A 20,340-nucleotide genomic window follows, 5' to 3' on the forward strand; every position below is an offset into this window, starting at 1 on the left:
CAGCGCTTAATAACACTGTGGAAAAATATGACCAGATAGCGCTTTTTTATATAATAATATTCCAATTCCCACTCACTGCGTCGCCAATGTGCACCCTCCTCCTTTTTCCAGCCTGTGAAGTTCAGCAGGGGAGAGACCAGGGAGCCAGCGTTCAGCATGCAGCTTCTGTGGAGAAAATGGCGCTGGTTAGTGCTGAGGATCAAGCACCGCCCACCCAACGGCAGGCTTCGGTCCCAGTGCTTTTTTTATTAAAATCGCGGGGGATTCTTGGATTTACTGCCTCTGCAGCCTAATCCATCTTAACATGCCCAGAAGTGAGGAATATTGCTGCCCAGGGCGCCCCCCCCAGCGCTCTGCACCCTTCAGTGCTGCTCTGTGTGTGTATATGTATAGTGGGAGCAATGGCGCGCAGCCTTACCTCATGAAGATCTGATGTCTTCTGCCTTCTCATACTCACCCGGCTTCTATCTTCGGCATCTGTGAGGAGGAGGGCGGCGCGGCTCCGGGACGAACCCCAGGTGAGACCTGTGTTCCGACACCCTCTGGAGCTAATGGTGTCCAGTAGCCTAGAAACAGAGCCCAACCGTAAAGCCAGCTCTGCTTCTCTCTCCTCAGTCCCACGGTGCAGGGAGCCTGTTGCCAACAGGACTCCCTGAAAATAAAAAACCTAACAAAATTCTTTTAAAACAGAAAACTCTGGAGCTCTCTGCAGTGCACCCTTTCTCCTCTGGGCACAGAATCTAACTGAGGTCTGGAGGAGGGGCATAGAGGGAGGAGCCAGTGCACACCCATAGTCAAAGTTCTTTTTAGGTGCCCTATCTCCTGCGGAGCCCATCTATACCCCATGGTCCGCACCTCCCACCACGCTGTCCGGCACCCTCCCCTGTCTGTCCCCAGAGTGCACTGGGCAGCACCCCCCGTGACCGGATCCCACTGGCCACACCACCTCCGGCTCTACATGGCGCAGTGTGTATGAGAGGCTCTACCTGGCGCAGTGTGTATGAGAGGCTCTACCTGGCGCAGTGTGTATGAGAGGCTCTACCTGGCGCAGTGTGTACGAGAGGCTCTACCTGGCGCAGTGTGTATAAGGGGCGCCAAAGGAAATGTTCGCCCTGGGCAGTGGGCACCACAAGGTCTAGAATTGGCCCGGTTTCTTGATTTATATATTAGTGCATACAATCACCAATGTGTTGTCCCCTGTATCTGTGCCGGTGTATATCCTATAAGTGTGTGTTACATTGCACTACATGTGCTGGTGAATGCAGCGGCTAGAAACACTGCACAGGCCCCATTCTGGCCATATCACCAGACTCTGCTGCGGAGAGAGGAGCGGCCAGGGCTTCCCCCAGGTGGAGGAGGGGCTGGCAGGGGCGCCGGCTGTGGGGGACAAATGACTTGTATGGAAGCAGCACTATAAAATTACCTCCTAGAATTGTTCCACCATGCGCTGAATGCTGTACAGTGTTCCATGCTCAGCATAGGTTTCCCCCCAGTGATCTCACTTATATATAGGTTACTTAAGTTTCACAAATCAACATATATGGAACCCTGTGATACTTACGTCTTCGTGTCCGTACGTGCAGGCAAGGTGCAGCGCGGTGTTCCCATTATTATCCTGTATGTCCCTGCTTGCCTTATAATGTAACAAGAGAAGCTTAACAGAGGAAGACAGAAAACATATTTAATAGGAACAGAGCCCCAGAAACAATGGGAGAAAGGCTTATGGACAATATACACTTTCACCATTAATACCCGTCAAACCCACATACACACAAGTATACAAAGTGTGCGGACATGACGGGTGTGAGCGGCGCAGTGTGGGGTCTCTGCACAGCGTCACACAGCTCACCCACAGAGACAGCTGCCGCAGCCGCCAGCAGACAGAGACACATAGGGCATTGCATCACCTTGCTATCCCCCCTGGGATTCATCACCTGGTCTGTGCCCCTCTCCTCCCGCTCATATAGCCAGGCTGCTGCACCCCCTTATTGTGTAGTGGGGGTGCCCCCCATCCGGGTGTGCCGCACCATAGTAGGATATGGGGGAGAGAACATTCATGTACAAATAAGATTTTACTTACCGATAAATCTATTTCTCGGAGTCCGTAGTGGATGCTGGGGTTCCTGAAAGGACCATGGGGAATAGCAGCTCCGCAGGAGACAGGGCACAAAAAGTAAAGCTTTTTCAGATCAGGTGGTGTGCACTGGCTCCTCCCCCTATGACCCTCCTCCAGACTCCAGTTAGGTACTGTGCCCGGACGAGCGTACACAATAAGGGAGGATTTTGAATCCCGGGTAAGACTCATACCAGCCACACCAATCACACCGTACAACTTGTGATCTAAACCCAGTTAACAGTATGATAACAGCGGAGCCTCTGAAAGATGGCTTCCTTCAACAATAACCCGAATTAGTTAACAATAACTATGTACAATTTATGCAGATAATCCGCACTTGGGATGGGCGCCCAGCATCCACTACGGACTCCGAGAAATAGATTTATCGGTAAGTAAAATCTTATTTTCTCTATCGTCCTAGTGGATGCTGGGGTTCCTGAAAGGACCATGGGGATTATACCAAAGCTCCCAAACGGGCGGGAGAGTGCGGATGACTCTGCAGCACCGAATGAGAGAACTCCAGGTCCTCCTTAGCCAGAGTATCAAATTTGTAAAATTTTACAAACGTGTTCTCCCCTGACCACGTAGCTGCTCGGCAAAGTTGTAATGCCGAGACCCCTCGGGCAGCCGCCCAAGATGAGCCCACCTTCCTTGTGGAGTGGGCCTTTACAGATTTAGGCTGTGGCAGGCCTGCCACAGAATGTGCAAGTTGGATTGTGCTACAGATCCAACGAGCAATCGTCTGCTTAGACGCAGGAGCACCCATCTTGTTGGGTGCATACAATATAAACAACGAGTCAGATTTTCTGACTCCAGCTGTCCTTGCAATATATATTTTTAATGCTCTGACAACGTCCAGTAACTTGGAGTCCTCCAAGTCACTTGTAGCCGCAGGCACTACAATAGGCTGGTTCAGATGAAATGCTGACACCACCTTAGGGAGAAAATGCGGACGAGTCCGCAGTTCTGCCCTGTCCGAATGGAAAATCAGATATGGGCTTTTGTAAGATAAAGCTGCCAATTCTGATACTCTCCTGGCAGAAGCCAGGGCTAGAAGCATGGTCACTTTCCAAGTGAGATATTTCAAATCCACCTTATTTAGTGGTTCAAACCAATGAGATTTTAGAAAGTCCAAAACCACATTGAGATCCCACGGTGCCACTGGAGGCACCACAGGAGGCTGTATATGCAGCACTCCCTTAACAAAGGTCTGGACTTCAGGGACTGAAGCCAATTCTTTTTGAAAGAAAATCGACAGGGCCGAAATTTGAACCTTAATAGATCCCAATTTGAGACCCATAGACAATCCTGATTGCAGGAAATGTAGGAATCGACCCAGTTGAAATTCCTCCGTCGGAGCACTCCGATCTTCGCACCACGCAACATATTTTCGCCAAATTCGGTGATAATGTTGCACGGTTACTTCCTTCCTTGCTTTAATCAAAGTAGGAATGACTTCTTCCGGCATGCCTTTTTCCTTTAGGATCCGGCGTTCAACCGCCATGCCGTCAAACGCAGCCGCGGTAAGTCTTGAAACAGACAGGGACCCTGCTGAAGCAAGTCCCTCCTTAGAGGTAGAGGCCACGGATCTTCCGTGATCATCTCTTGAAGTTCCGGGTACCAAGTCCTTCTTGGCCAATCCGGAACCACTAGTATCGTTCTTACGCCTCTTTGCCGTATAATTCTCAATACTTTTGGTATGAGAGGCAGAGGAGGAAACACATACACCGACTGGTACACCCAAGGCGTTACCAGCGCGTCCACAGCTATTGCCTGCGGATCTCTTGACCTGGCGCAATACCTGTCCAGTTTTTTGTTGAGGCGAGACGCCATCATGTCCACCATTGGTCTTTCCCAACGGGTTACCAGCATGTGGAAGACTTCTGGATGAAGTCCCCACTCTCCCGGGTGAAGATCGTGTCTGCTGAGGAAGTCTGCTTCCCAGTTGTCCACTCCCGGGATGAACACTGCTGACAGTGCTATCACATGATTCTCTGCCCAGCGAAGAATCCTTGCAGCTTCTGCCATTGCACTCCTGCTTCTTGTGCCGCCCTGTCTGTTCACATGGGCGACTGCCGTGATGTTGTCCGACTGGATCAATACCGGTTTTCCCTGAAGCAGAGGTTCTGCCTGGCTTAGAGCATTGTATATTGCTCTTAGTTCCAGAATGTTTATGTGAAGAGACGTTTCCAGGCTCGTCCATACTCCCTGGAAGTTTCTTCCTTGTGTGACTGCTCCCCCGCCTCTCAGGCTGGCGTCCGTGGTCACCAGGATCCAATCCTGTATGCCGAATCTGCGGCCCTCCAATAGATGAGGACTCTGCAACCACCACAGAAGAGACACCCTTGTCCTTGGAGACAGGGTTATCCGTAGGTGCATCTGAAGATGCGACCCTGACCATTTGTCCAACAGATCCCTTTGGAAAATTCTTGCGTGGAATCTGCCGAATGGAATTGCTTCGTAAGAAGCCACCATTTTTCCCAGGACTCTTGTGCATTGATGTACAGACACCTTTCCTGGTTTTAGGAGGTTCCTGACAAGGTCGGATAACTCCTTGGCTTTTTCCTCCGGGAGAAAAACCTTTTTCTGAACCGTGTCCAGAATCATCCCTAGGAACAGCAGACGAGTTGTCGGCATTAACTGGGATTTTGGAATATTCAGAATCCACCCGTGCTGTTTTAGCACTTCTTGAGACAGTGCTAATCCCATCTCTAGCTGTTCTCTGGACCTCGCCCTTATTAGGAGATCGTCCAAGTATGGGATAATTAATATGCCTTTTCTTCGAAGAAGAATCATCATCTCGGCCATTACCTTTGTAAAGATCCGAGGTGCCGTGGACAATCCGAACGGCAGCGTCTGAAACTGATAGTGACAGTTTTGTACAACGAACCTGAGGTACCCCTGGTGTGAGGGGTAAATTGGAACGTGGAGATACGCATCCTTGATGTCCAAGGATACCATAAAGTCCCCCTCTTCCAGGTTCGCTATCACTGCTCTGAGTGACTCCATCTTGAACTTGAACTTCTTTATGTACAGGTTCAAGGACTTCAGATTTAGAATAGGCCTTACCGAGCCATCCGGCTTCGGTACCACAAAAAGAGTGGAATAATACCCCTTCCCTTGTTGTAGAAGAGGTACCTTGACTATCACCTGCTGAGAGTACAGCTTGTGAATGGCTTCCAAAACCGTCTCCCTTTCGGAGGGGGACGTTGGTAAAGCAGACTTCAGGAAACGGCGAGGTGGATCTGTCTCTAATTCCAACCTGTACCCTTGAGATATTATCTGCAGGATCCAGGGATCTACCTGCGAGTGAGCCCACTGCGCGCTGTAATTTTTGAGACGACCGCCCACCGTCCCCGAGTCCGCTTGAGAAGCCCCAGCGTCATGCTGAGGCTTTTGTAGAAGCCGGGGAGGGCTTCTGTTCGTGGGAAGGAGCTGCGTGTTGCTGTCTCTTCCCTCGACCTCTGCCTCGTGGCAGATATGAATAGCCCTTTGCTCTCTTATTTTTAAAGGAACGAAAGGGCTGCGGTTGAAAAGTCGGTGCCTTTTTCTGTTGGGGAGTGACTTGAGGTAGAAAGGTGGATTTCCCGGCTGTAGCCGTGGCCACCAAATCTGATAGACCGACTCCAAATAACTCCTCCCCTTTATACGGCAAAACTTCCATATGCCGTTTTGAATCCGCATCGCCTGTCCACTGTCGCGTCCATAAAGCTCTTCTGACCGAAATGGACATAGCACTTACCCGTGATGCCAGTGTGCAGATATCCCTCTGTGCATCACGCATATAAAGAAATGCATCCTTTATTTGTTCTAACGACAGTAAAATATTGTCCCTGTCCAGGGTATCAATATTTTCAATCAGGGACTCTGACCAAACTACCCCAGCACTGCACATCCAGGCAGTCGCTATAGCTGGTCGTAGTATAACACCTGCATGTGTGTATATACTTTTTTGGATATTTTCCATCCTCCTATCTGATGGATCTTTAAGTGCGGCCGTCTCAGGAGAGGGTAACGCCACTTGTTTAGATAAGCGTGTTAGCGCCTTGTCCACCCTAGGAGGTGTTTCCCAGCGCTCCCTAACCTCTGGCGGGAAAGGGTATAATGCCAATAATTTCTTTGAAATTATCAGCTTTTTATCAGGGGCAACCCACGCTTCATTACACACGTCATTTAATTCTTCTGATTCAGGAAAAACTATAGGTAGTTTTTTCACACCCCACATAATACCCTGTTTAGTGGTACCTGTAGTATCCGCTAAATGTAACGCCTCCTTCATTGCCAAAATCATATAACGTGTGGCCCTACTGGAAAATACGGTTGAATCGTCACCGTCACCACTGGAGTCAGTGCCTGCGTCTGGGTCTGTGTCGACCGACCGAGGCAAAGGGCGTTTCACAGCCCCTGACGGTGTTTGAGTCGCCTGGACAGGCACTAATTGATTGTCCGGCCGCCTCATGTCGTCAAACGACTGCTTTAGCGTGTTGACACTATCCCGTAGTTCCATAAATAAAGGCATCCATTCTGGTGTCGACTCCCTAGGGGGTGACATCCTCATATTTGGCAATTGCTCCGCCTCCACACCAATATCGTCCTCATACATGTCGACACACACGTACCGACACACAGCAGACACACAGGGAATGCTCCTAACGAAGACAGGACCCACTAGCCCTTTGGGGAGACAGAGGGAGAGTTTGCCAGCACACACCAAAAGCGCTATATATATATCAGGGATAGCCTTATAATAAGTGCTCCCTTATAGCTGCTTTGTTATATCAAAATATCGCCATAAATTTGCCCCCCCCTCTCTGTTTTACCCTGTTTCTGTAGTGCAGTGCAGGGGAGAGACTTGGGAGCCGTCCTGACCAGCGGAGCTGTGAGAGGAAATGGCGCCGTGTGCTGAGGAGATAGGCCCCGCCCCTTTTCTGGCGGGCTCGTCTCCCGCTATTTAGAAAAATCAGGCAGGGGTTAAATATCTCCATATAGCCTCTAGGGGCTATATGTGAGGTATTTTTAGCCTTTATATGTATTCATTTGCCTCCCAGGGCGCCCCCCTCCCAGCGCCCTGCACCCTCAGTGACTGCCGTGTGAAGTGTGCTGAGAGGAAAATGGCGCACAGCTGCAGTGCTGTGCGCTACCTTTAGAAGACTGCAGGAGTCTTCAGCCGCCGATTCTGGACCTCTTCTGACTTCAGCATCTGCAAGGGGGCCGGCGGCGCGGCTCCGGTGACCATCCAGGCTGTACCTGTGATCGTCCCTCTGGAGCTTGATGTCCAGTAGCCAAGAAGCCAATCCATCCTGCACGCAGGTGAGTTGACTCCTTCTCCCCTCAGTCCCTCGCTGCAGTGATCCTGTTGCCAGCAGGAATCACTGTAAAATAAAAAACCTAGCTAAACTTTTTCCAAGCAGCTCTTTAGGAGAGCCACCTAGATTGCACCCTTCTCGGCCGGGCACAAAAATCTAACTGGAGTCTGGAGGAGGGTCATAGGGGGAGGAGCCAGTGCACACCACCTGATCTGAAAAAGCTTTACTTTTTGTGCCCTGTCTCCTGCGGAGCCGCTATTCCCCATGGTCCTTTCAGGAACCCCAGCATCCACTAGGACGATAGAGAAAATATGATACAGTTGTGCGGACGGGGAAATCATGGAAAACAAATCGAAAATGTTTTTTCTCATCTTTTTAACATACTGGGGGAAATGTACCAAACCTTGGAGAGAGAGAGAGAGAGAAAGTATAGCAGTTACCCAAAGCAAGCAATCAGCTTACAACTGTCATTTCAAAGACTCAAAGACTAGATACATGACAGATGCTGAATGCTTTGAGCAACTTCTCCACTTTGTCACTCTCCAAAGCTTGAAACATCTCCCCCAGAATCAACTAGACCAGCATAAACTCTGTCTCCCCATCACGTACGGATGGCAGTCGCACCATAGGCCGGGATTGGACACAAATTACACTTCTAGATGTTTCTAAAGCCACCACAAAGGACTGGGAGATAGTAGGAGAGTAGTACTCTCACGGTGCGGCATCCGTCCACAAGCAAAAAGGAACGGGAGTCTGATATAATGGGGCCGACGCAGCACTGAACGCATCCCCGAGCGGTGGGGCGTATATATTGCGCAGTTTTGCACTGTGCCCCAGGACTGGACATAGGGGAATGCAGTTGTATGTACGCATTGCAAGCACATCTCTACCTGGAAGTGGGTAACTGGGCTGTCATGGGGTGTGCTTGCGTAGATAAAGTTCAGCGAATGCGCTGCAACAACTGCGGGCGATGCAGAGTTGGGCGTTTGTGTAAATACACCTGTTTCCAGCTACATCCTTTTCACCATGTATGTAATTAGTGTTGGTCATCCTATATTGTCACTACGGCATGATTCCTCCCTATTCCCACCTCTACCTGCCCTGGTAGGTGCTAGGATCATACAGGACCCAGCTGTACAGGGAAGAGCAGAGACACAATCACCATCGTGTCTGATCAGCCATGCTCAGAGATTGTGGTAAGGCGGAGACAGGACACACATAAAGAGGTGACTGGATGAAGGTGTTATGTTACGTTTAGTAATAATCACAGTTAACGATTAATTATTAGAACTGAAGAACTGGACACGGCACTTTTATCAAAAAATAGACTACTAATATTTAATATAACATTGTTACTATGATCCCTAGGTCACCACCCCTTCATCCATTAAAAAAACGAGTTTTATGGTAAGAACTTACCCTTGTTAAAACTCTTTCTGCGAGGTACACTGGGCTCCACAAGTCTGGACAATGGGGTGTAGAGTAGGATCTTGATCCGAGGCACCAACAGGCTCAAAGCTTTGACTGTTCCAAGAATGCACAGCGCCGCCTCTTCTATAACCCCGCCTCCCAGCACAGCAGCTCAGTTTAGTTAACCAGGGCAATGCAGTAGCAGGAAAAGAGACGACAACGGTTAGCAGACACATACACCACACTCTCACGACAAGAGAAGTGTCAGCGGCTAATGCCATATCAACCCAAAGAAGCTAAGTGCGTCAGGGTGGGCGCCTTGTGGAGCCCAGTATACCTCGCAGAAAGAGTTTTAACAAGGGTAAGTTCTTACCACAAAACTCGTTTTCTGCTGCGGGGTACACTGGGCTCCACAAGTCTGGACAATGGGGATGTCCTAAAGCAGTTCCTTATGGGAGGGGACGCACTGTAGCGGGCACAAGAACCCGTTGTCCAAAAGGAAGCATCCTGGGAAGCGGCAGTATCGAAGGCATAGAACCTTATGAACGTATTCCCGGAGGACCACGTAGCCGCCTTGCACAATTGGTCAAGGGTCGCACCACGTTGGGCCGCCCAAGAAGGTCCAACAGACCGAGTAGAATGGGCCGTAATGTGAACAGGAGCTGACACACCAGCCTTCACATAAGCATGCGCAATCACCATTCTAATTCACCTGGCCAGGGTCTGCTTGTGAGCAGGCCAGCCACGTTTGTGAAATCCAAACAAAACAAAAAAAGAGAATCAGACTTTCTAATAGAAGCAGTTCTCTTCACATAGATTAGGAGAGCCCGTACCACATCCAAAGACCGCTCTTTGGGAGACAAATCAGGGGAAACAAAAGCTGGAACCACAATCTCCTGATTAAGGTGGAACGAAGAAACCACCTTAGGTAAATATCCGGGACGAGTCCTAAGAACCGCCAGGTAACGGTGAAAAATCAGATATGGGGAACTACAAGACAAGGCACCCAAATCCGACACTCTTCTAGCAGAGGCAATAGCCAGCAAGAACACCACCTTAAGGGAAAGCCACTTAAGGTCAGCTTGAACCAAGAGGTTCAAATGGAGGCTCCTGCAACGCCTCCAAAACCACCGACAAGTCCCAAGGAGCCACAGGCGGGACATAGGGAGAGGTTGAATACGCAACACACCCTGAGTGAAAGTATGAACATCAGGTAAAGTCGCAATTTTTCTCTGAAACCACACCGACAAGGCAGAAATATGAACCTTGAGGGAGGCCAGACGCAGGCCTAAATCTAGGCCCTGCTGTAGAAAAGCCAAAAGTTTGGCTGTACTAAACTTGGAAGCGTCATAATGGTTAGATGCGCACCAAACAAAGTAGGAATGCCAGACCCAATGGTAAATCCGAGCAGAGACCGGTTTCCGGGCCCGCAACATAGTTTTAATGACCTCTTCAGAAAAACCCTTAGCTCTTAAGACGGAAGCTTCAAGAGCCACGCTGTCAAAGACAGCCGGGCTAGGTCCTGGTAGACACAGGGGCCCTGAACGAGGAGGTCTGGGCGTTGTGGAAGTAGAAGTGGACGCTCTGACGATAGGTCTTGCAGGTCTGAGAACCAGTGCCGTCTGGGCCAAGCCGGAGCTATGAGAAGCAGATTTCCTTTTTCTTGCTTGAACTTCCGAATTACCCTGGGCAGGAGTGACACCGGAGGGAACACGTACGGCAGCCGAAACATCCACGGCACTGCCAGCACATCCACGAATGCTGCTTGAGGATCCCTTGTCCTTGCTCCGAAGACCGGAACCTTGTGATTGCGTCGAGACGCCATCAGATCCACATCTGGAAGACCCCACCTTTCCACGAGGAGTTGAAACACTTCTGGATGGAGGCCCCACTCGCCGGCATGCACGTCCTGACAACTGAGAAAGTCCGCTTCCCAATTCAGGACTCCCGGAATGAATATTGCCGTAGATGGCGTTCTGCCCAACGTAGAATCCGTGAGGCTTCCTTCATTGCCAAACGGCTTCGAGTGCCGCCTTGATGATTTATGTAAGCCACTGTGGTGGCGTTGTCCGACTGTACTTGAACAGGACGGTTCTGAATTAAATGCTGGGCCAGGTTCAACGCATTGAAGACCGCCCACAATTCCAGAATGTTGATCGAGAGGAGAGATTCCTCCTTGGTCCACCGACCCTGCAAGGAGTGCTGCTCCAGCACCGCGCCCCAACCTCTTAGACTGGCATCTGTCGTCAACAGGACCCAGCTGGATATCCAGAAGGGACAGCCTCTGCACAATTGTCGGTCCAGGAGCCACCAGAGCAGCGACAGACGGACCTCCGGAGTCAAAGAGATCATGTGAGACCTGATCCGGTGAGGCAGGCCGTCCCACTTGGCTAGAATCAGCTTCTGGAGGGGGCGAGAATGGAATTGAGCATACTCCACCATCTCGAATGCTGACACCATGAGGCCCAGCACATGCATTGCCGAATGTATCGACACTTGCGGACGAGAAAGGAAGCAACGAATCCTGTCCTGAAGTTTCAGGACTTTCTCCTGAGACAAGAACAACCTCTGGTTGTGAGTGTCCAACAGCGCTCCCAGATGCACCATGCTCTGAGCAGGGACCAGGGAGGATTTCTTCCAGTTGATGAGCCACCCGTGGGCTTGTAGAAACCGGACCGTCATATCCAGATGACGCAGGAGAAGATCTGGGGAATTTGCCAGGATTAACAAGTCGTCCAGATACGGCAGTATCCTGACCCCTTGACGGCGGAGTACCACCATCATCACCGCCATAACTTTGGTGAAGATTCGCGGAGTCGTTGTTAAACCAAAAGATAATGCCCGAAACTGGTAATGGAGGTTGCCAATAGCGAACCTCAGGTATTGTTGATGTGACACTGCTATAGGAATATGCAGGTAAGCATCCTGTATATCCAGGGAGACCATGTAGTCCCCATGTTCCAAGGCCAGAACTATAGAGCGAAGGGTTTCCATACAGAACTTGGAAACCTTCACAAATTTGTTCAGTGCCTTGAGGTTGAGAATGGGCCGGGAGGACCCATTCGGTTTCGGGACTAGAAACAGCGGAGAATAGTACCCCCGGCCCCTCTGAGCAAGAGGTACCTGTACTACGACTCCTGTATCCAGGAGGGTCTGTACCACCGAATGCAGCGTGTTTGCCTTTGTCTGGTCCGACGGGACGTCTGTCTGGCAAAATCGATGAGGGGGTCGGTTTTTGAAGGCTATGGCGTAACCTCGAGTGACGACTTCCCATACCCAGGCATCTGAAGTGGTCTTTAACCATTCCTGGGTATACCCTAGAAGCCGGCCCCCCACCCTGGGATCCCCCAGGGGGAGGCCCGCCCCGTCATGTGGCAGGCTTATCGGTCTTGGCTGCTGGCTAACTGGCAGCCCAGGCTCTTTTGGGCTTCGGCTTACCCGGTTTAGAAGTGCGGGCCTGCTTATGGTACGCCTGACCTTTTGCTTTACCTGAAGGACGAAAGGACAGGCAGTTTTGGCAGTAGCCAAGTCAGCCACTATCTTATTTAAGTCCTCTCCAAACAGAATATCCCCCTTGAAAGGGAGTACCTCCAGGGTTTTTCTAGAGTCCAGATCCACAGACCAGTATCTCAGCCACAATATCCTGCGAGCCAGGACTGACGTAGTAGAGGCCTTGGCTGCTAGGATACCGGCATCAGAAGCCGCCTCTTTAATATAGCGAGAAGCTGTGACAATATATGACAAGCATGGTCTAGCATGGTCAGAGGAGATTTCAGCCTTTAACTCCAAGGCCCATGCTTCAGTAGCCTCTGCTTCGCCCATGTTGCTGCAATAGTGGGTCTTTGTGCAGCACCCGTGAGGGTGTAAATCGCTTTTAGACAACCCTCCACACGTTTATCCGTAGGCTCTTTAAGAGACGTGACGGTAGTGACAGGTAGAGCTGAGGAAACCACCATCCTAGCCACATGTGAGTCCACTGGAGGAGGCGTTTCCCAATTATTAGACAGCTCTGGCGCGAGGGGATAGCGAGCCAGCATCTTCTTTTGAGGCACAAACTTCGTACCCGGGCTTTGCCAGGGTTCCTGACGTATATCCACTAGGTGGTCAGAGTGAGGTAAAAATAGGATTTTGGTACTTACCAGGTAAATCCTTTTCTTTGAATCCATAGGGGGCACTGGAGTACTCTTGGGATATGGACGGTTTCCGTAGGAACCAGGTACTGAATATTAAAATTTAGAACTCTCCTCCCCTCCCCTCCATATCCCAGAGTACCTCAGTGTTTTTTACTGAGCCGAACAGGAGCGATAGAGAGGTTAACAATGGAGAATTACATATAACAGAACGGACAACAATAAAGTTGACACATAACGTGACTGACAACTAAACAGTTGGCACAATAACCGATAGAACTTGAAACTTGAACCACTCTGTGAGAATGTGTTACCATACGATTCCCTGAACTTACCTCAAACCACGTAAAACTGCTCTGGGTGGGCGTCCAGTGCCCCCTATGGATTCAAAGAAAAGGATTTACCTGGTAAGTACCAAAATCCTATTTTCTTTTTCATCCACTAGGGGTCACTGGAGTACTCTTGGGACGTACCAAAGCTTCCCCCGTGGGCGGGAGAGCAGTTTGGCACCTGTAACACTGGGCGGCCAAAGCTAGATGCTGATGCCGCAAACGTATCAAACTTGTAAAAGCGCACAAACGTGTGCACTGATGACCAGGTAGCCGCACGGCAAAGCTGCGTCGTAGAAGCCCCACGACCAGCTGCCCATGACGTTCCCACAGAACGTGTGGAATGAGCTGTTACTGATGTAGGCGGCTGTAACCGAGCATGAAGGTAAGCCTGATGTATGGTCAGTTTAATCCATCTGGATAAGGTCTGCTTAGAAGCTGGTCAACCCATCTTGGCAGCATCATACAGAACAAACAACGTATCCGTCTTACGAACTGTAGACGTTCGGGACACAAACGCGTAATGCGCGTACCACATCCAAGGTTCCAGAATTTCTTGTCAACACGGAAACTACTATTGGTTGATTGATGTGAAAGGATGACACTACCTTTGGTAGGAAAGCTGGATTCGTCCGAAGTTCCGCTCTGTCATCATGAAACATCAAATACGGTGGCTTGCATGACAAGGCACCCAAATCGGAAACACGCCTTGCCGAAGCCAAGGCTAGTAGGAAAATTGTTTTCCAAGTTAGAAACTTAATATCCACTTGGTGTAAGGGTTCAAAATATGAAGACTGTAAGAAATCTAAAACCAGATTCAAGTCCCATGGCGCTGTAGGTGGAATGAATGGAGGCTGTACTCTGAGGAAACCTTGCAGAAAAGTGTGTACAGACGGCAATAGAGCCAATCGTCTTTGAAAGTAAATTGACAAAGCAGATACCTGCACCTTTAGTGTAGATAAACTCAGTCCTCCATCCAGCCCCGTCTGAAGAAATAACAAAAGACGGGATAACTTGAAAGATGACGACGGAAACTTCCGATCCTCCCACCAACCTATATAGGCACGCCAAATTCTGTAATAATGAGCTGCCGTAAGTGGCTTCCTAGCACGTAACATGGTTGGTATAACAGATTCTGGAATGCCCTCTCTCCTTAAGAGGGCGGTCTCAACAGCCACCCCGTCAAACGCAGCCGTGGTAAAGGAACGGACCCTGTTGTAACAGGTCCGGACGAAGTGGGAGCGGCCAAGGCTCGTCTGCGAGTAGTCCTCGGAGATCCGAGAACCAAGCTCTCCGAGGCCAATGAGGCGCCACTAGTATGACTGTGACGGACTCTCTTTTGATCCGTTTTAGCAACAGAGGGAGCAGCGGAAACGGTGGAAACAGGTACACGAGGCTGTACGGCCACGCGACGGTGAGAGCATCCACCGCCACTGCCTTTGGATCTCGCGTTCTGGACACATACTGGGGCGTTTGGCGATTGTGGCGAGATGCCATCAGGTCCACTTGAGGGTAACCCCACCTCTGGGCCAACATGTGAAACACTTCTGGATGTAATGCCCATTCTCCTGGATGAAAATCCCGACGGCTGAGATAATCCGCCTCCCAGTTGTCCACTCCCGGAATGAACACTGCCGACAACAGCACTTGGTGACGCTCGGCCCAATTGAGGATTCGAGCTACTTCTCGCATTGCCATGCGGCTGCTCGTTCCTCCTTGTTTGTTGATGTATGCGACCGCCGTCGCATTGTCCGACTGCACCTGGACAGGTTGAGACCGAAGAATGTGCACTGCTTGTCGTAGCGCATTGTAAATTGCCCGGAGTTCCAGGACATTAATAGGCCGCAATCTTTCGTGAGCCGCCCAGAGACCCTGGAGCTGACAATTTTGAACTACAGCTCCCCAACCTCTGAGACTCGCGTCCGTCGTTAGAATTATCCAATTCCAGGCGCCGAACCGTTTCCCTGCGGTCAGATTGTGTACATTGAGCCACCAGAGTAGAGATACCCTGGCCCGTGGCGACAACCTCACTCTGTGGTAAATCTGCAGATGCGAGCCCGACCACTGTGCGAGCACATCCAGTTGAAAAGGACGTGAGTGAAGTCTCCCGAACTGAAGCGCTTCGAAAGCCGCCACCATTGTGCCTAAGAGGCGAATGCACAAATGTACCGAGACTGTGCGTGGCTTGAGCACCAATCGAACCAGATGACGAATGATCTGTACTTTCTGTTGTGGTAGGAAAATTCTTTGATTTACCGTATCGAGAATCATACCTAGGAATTGCAGACGTTGAGACGGAATCAGATGTGATTTCTTGAAGCTGACAATCCAACCGTGCTGAACTAGGACATCGTACGTTAGCAACGCATGTTGGAGGAGCATCTGTTGAGACGGAGCTTTGATGAGCAGATCGTCCAAGTACGGAACTATTATCACTCCCAGGGATCTGAGATGAGCTATCATCACAGACATCACTTTGGTGAATACCCGAGGCGCTGACGAGAGGCCAAACGGTAGAGCCTGAAACTGGTAATGGTTCTGCCGGATTGCAAACCGCAAGAACCTCTGATGAGGTGGCCAAATCGGAATGTGTAAATACGCATCTTTGAGATCCAGCGCAATCATGAATTCCTGTGGCTCTAAACCTGCAATTAACGACCGCAGAGATTCCATCTTGAATCTGTAGTAAGTGACGTACTGATTGAGGCCCTTTAAGTTCAATATTGGCCTGACCGAGCCATCCGGCTTTGGTACCACAAACAGACTGGAATAATAACCCTGCCCCTGTTGGTGTACAGGGACCGGAATCAAAACTGCTGACTCCAGCAGAGACTGAATGGCAAGTTGCAAAACCGCCCGTTTGTCGTCCGACACAGGCAGTCCTGTCTTGAAAAACCGCAGTGGCGGGAGACAGTCGAACTCTATTTTGTAACCTTTGAGCACTAAATTGCGGATCCACCCATCTGTGGACGTCTGGAACCACGCCAAATGGAACGTCTGAAGGCGTGCTCCCACAACTGGAGATACAAGATGGGCTGGGAGTCCGTCATGCCACTGGCTTGTCGGTGACCTTCGCGTCTTGACGACTGGCGTTGGTTTGTTGGAAACCACACCCTCGACCTCGTCTACCGGCCGTGGCTGGTCCCCTACCACGGCCTCGAAAGGGCTGAGGCTGAAATGATTTGAACGCCGGGCCCGAGTATTTCCGCCTAGGCGCCGTTGGAGGCAATGGTAAGAAAACAGACTTACCACCCGTGGCCTCAGCAATCCATTTGTCCAATTCAGGACCAAACAACTTCTCGCCACCGTAAGGTAACGCCTCTATACCTCTTTTGACCTCCGCCTGCCAAGAGCGCAGCCAGAGTGCTCGTCGTGCTGCAACTAGCGACGATGAAAGGCGAGAAGTGAGCTGACAGACGTCAGTAGAAGCTGTACATAGATAATCAGCAGCTTCCCAGATTTGATCAGCGAGAAGTATAAGGTGATCGTCATGTAGACCAGACTTGAGCTCTGTTATCCATACCATGAGCGCCTTAGTTACGCAAATGCCTACCAACCCAGTTCTAAGCAACACTCCTGCTGCTACATACATGGATTTTAGCATAGCTTCAATTTTACGGTCTGAAGGGTCTTTAAGCGTAGTAGCAGTTGGTACTGGTATGGTTAATTTCTTTGTAAGTTTAGACACAGACGAATCCACCAATGGTGGATTCTCCCATGTAGCTGTCACAGACTCCGGAAACGGGTAACTAGACTTAAATCTGCGAGGTATAGAAAACCGTTTATCCGGATTCTTTCGTGTTTCCAGTAACATCTTATTAAGAGATTCCGAAACCGGAAAACACATCGGAGTCCTCTGTCGTTTAGCAAAGACGACTTCATCATTTGTCAGAGGCTCCTCAGATTCTGTAAACCTCAGAGACTGACGCACCGTTCTGATGAGATTATCAATGCCTGGGCTGTCAAAATCTTTACTATCGGACTCCAGGTCTACTTCGCCCTCCTCACCGTCATCTTGCGCAGTGAGGTCTGGCATAGAATCATCAGACTGTAACATAGCAGAAAATAAGAATTTACTTACCGATAATTCTATTTCTCATAGTCCGTAGTGGATGCTGGGGACTCCGAAAGGACCATGGGAATAGCGGCTCCGCAGGAGACTGGGCACAAAAGTAAAAAGCTTTAGGACTACCTGGTGTGCACTGGCTCCTCCCCCTATAACCCTCCTCCAAGCCTCAGTTAGGATACTGTGCCCGGACGAGCGTACACAATAAGGAAGGATTTTGAATCCCGGGTAAGACTCTTACCAGCCACACCAATCACACCGTACAACTTGTGATCTGAACCCAGTTAACAGCATGATAACAGAAAGAGCCTCTGAAACGATGGCTCACAACAACAATAACCCGATTTTTGTAACAATAACTATGTACAAGTAATGCAGACAATCCGCACTTGGGATGGGCGCCCAGCATCCACTACGGACTATGAGAAATAGAATTATCGGTAAGTAAATTCTTATTTTCTCTAACGTCCTAGTGGATGCTGGGGACTCCGAAAGGACCATGGGGATTATACCAAAGCTCCCAAACGGGCGGGAGAGTGCGGATGACTCTGCAGCACCGAATGAGAGAACTCCAGGTCCTCCTCAGCCAGGGTATCAAATTTGTAGAATTTAGCAAACGTGTTTTCCCCTGACCAAGTAGCTGCTCGGCAAAGTTGTAAAGCCGAGACCCCTCGGGCAGCCGCCCAAGATGAGCCCACCTTCCTTGTGGAATGGGCTTTTACAGATTTTGGCTGTGGCAGGCCTGCCACAGAATGTGCAAGCTGAATTGTACTACAAATCCAACGAGCAATAGTCTGCTTAGAAGCAGGAGCACCCAGCTTGTTGGGTGCATACAGGATAAACAGCGAGTCAGATTTTCTGACTCCAGCCGTCCTGGAAACATATTTTCAGGGCCCTGACTACGTCCAGTAACTTGGAATCCTCCAAGTCCCTAGTAGCCGCAGGCACCACAATAGGCTGGTTTAAGTGAAATGCTGAAACCACCTTAGGGAGAAATTGAGGACGAGTCCTCAATTCTGCCCTGTCCGTATGAAAAATTAGGTAAGGGCTTTTATAGGATAAAGCCGCCAATTCTGAAACAGGCCTGGCTGAAGCCAGGGCTAACAGCATTACCACTTTCCATGTGAGATATTTTAAGTCCACAGTGGTGAGTGGTTCAAACCAATGTGATTTTAGGAACCCCAAAACTACATTGAGATCCCAAGGTGCCACTGGAGGCACAAAAGGAGGCTGTATATGCAGTACTCCCTTGACAAACGTCTGAACTTCAGGAACAGAAGCTAGTTCTTTTTGGAAGAATATTGACAGGGCCGAAATTTGAACCTTAATGGACCCTAATTTGAGGCCCATAGACAGTCCTGTTTGCAGGAAATGCAGGAATCGACTCAGTTGAAATTCCTCTGTAGGGGCCTTCCTGGCCTCGCACCACGCAACATATTTTCGCCAAATACGGTGATAATGTTGTACGGTCACATCCTTCCTGGCTTTGATCAGGGTAGGGATGACTTCATCCGGAATGTCTTTTTCCTTCAGGATCCGGCGTTCAACCGCCATGCCGTCAAACGCAGCCGCGGTAAGTCTTGGAACAGACATGGTCCCTGCTGGAGCAGGTCCTTTCTTAGAGGTAGAGGCCACGGGTCTTCCGTGAGCATCTCTTGAATTTCCGGGTACCAAGTCCTTCTTGGCCAATCCGGAGCCACGAGTATAGTCTTTACTCCTCTCCTTCTTATGATTCTCAGTACTTTTGGTATGAGAGGAAGAGGAGGGAACACATACACTGACTGGTACACCCACGGTGTTACCAGAGCGTCCACAGCTATTGCCTGAGGGTCCCTTGACCTGGCGCAATATCTGTCCAGTTTTTTGTTGAGGCGGGACGCCATCATGTCCACCTTTGGTTTTTCCCAACGGTTCACAATCATGTGGAAGACTTCTGGGTGAAGTCCCCACTCCCCCGGGTGAAGATCGTGTCTGCTGAGGAAGTCTGCTTCCCAGTTGTCCACTCCCGGAATGAACACTGCTGACAGTGCTATCACATGATTTTCCGCCCAGCGAAGAATCCTTGCCACTTCCGTCATTGCCCTCCTGCTTCTTGTGCCGCCCTGTCTGTTTACGTGGGCGACTGCCGTGATGTTGTCCGACTGGATCAACACCGGCTGACCCTGAAGCAGAGGTCTTGCCTGACTTAGGGCATTGTAAATGGCCCTGAGTTCCAGGATATTTATGTGAAGTGACGTTTCCATGCTTGACCACAAGCCCTGGAAATTTCTTCCCTGTGTGACTGCTCCCCAGCCCCTCAGGCTGGCATCCGTGGTCACCAGGACCCAATCCTGAATGCCGAATCTGCGGCCCTCTAGGAGATGAGCACTCTGTAACTACCACAGGAGAGACACCCTTGTCCTTGGAGACAGGGTTATCCGCTGATGCATTTGAAGATGCGATCCGGACCATTTGTCCAGCAGATCCCACTGAAAAGTTCTTGCGTGGAATCTGCCGAATGGAATCGCTTCGTAAGAAGCCACCATCTTTCCCAGGACCCTTGTGCATTGATGTACTGACACTTGGCCTGGTCTTAGGAGGTTCCTGACTAGGTCGGATAACTCCCTGGCTTTCTCTTCCGGGAGAAACACCTTTTTCTGTACTGTGTCCAGAATCATTCCTAGGAACAGCAGACGTGTCGTCGGAATCAGCTGCGATTTTGGAATATTTAGAATCCATCCGTGCTGTCGTAGTACTACTTGAGATAGTGCTACTCCGACCTCTAACTGTTCTCTGGACCTTGCCCTTATCAGGAGATCGTCCAAGTAAGGGATAATTAAGACGCCTTTTCTTCGAAGAAGAATCATCATTTCGGCCATTACCTTGGTAAAGACCCGGGGTGCCGTGGACAATCCAAACGGCAGCGTCTGAAACTGATAGTGACAGTTCTGTACCACAAACCTGAGGTACCCTTGGTGAGAAGGGCAAATTGGGACATGGAGGT

General features: G+C 50.1%; 1 protein-coding gene across 4 annotated transcripts in view; it reads right to left on the reverse strand.

The window, feature by feature from the left end:
• Nucleotides 1-20,340, reverse strand: part of ANKRD27 (ankyrin repeat domain 27) — a 142,319-nt gene that overhangs the window by 45,910 nt on the left and 76,069 nt on the right. For all 4 annotated transcript variants that reach the window (XM_063946006.1, XM_063946003.1, XM_063946005.1 and 1 more), the window contains exon 17: nt 1,562-1,654. In XM_063946006.1, the coding sequence (XP_063802076.1) occupies nt 1,562-1,654 (93 nt within the window). The remainder of the gene's footprint in view (nt 1-1,561; nt 1,655-20,340) is intronic.

Source organism: Pseudophryne corroboree, chromosome 11 (assembly GCF_028390025.1).
Source record: "Pseudophryne corroboree isolate aPseCor3 chromosome 11, aPseCor3.hap2, whole genome shotgun sequence".
Lineage (NCBI taxonomy): Eukaryota > Metazoa > Chordata > Amphibia > Anura > Myobatrachidae > Pseudophryne > Pseudophryne corroboree.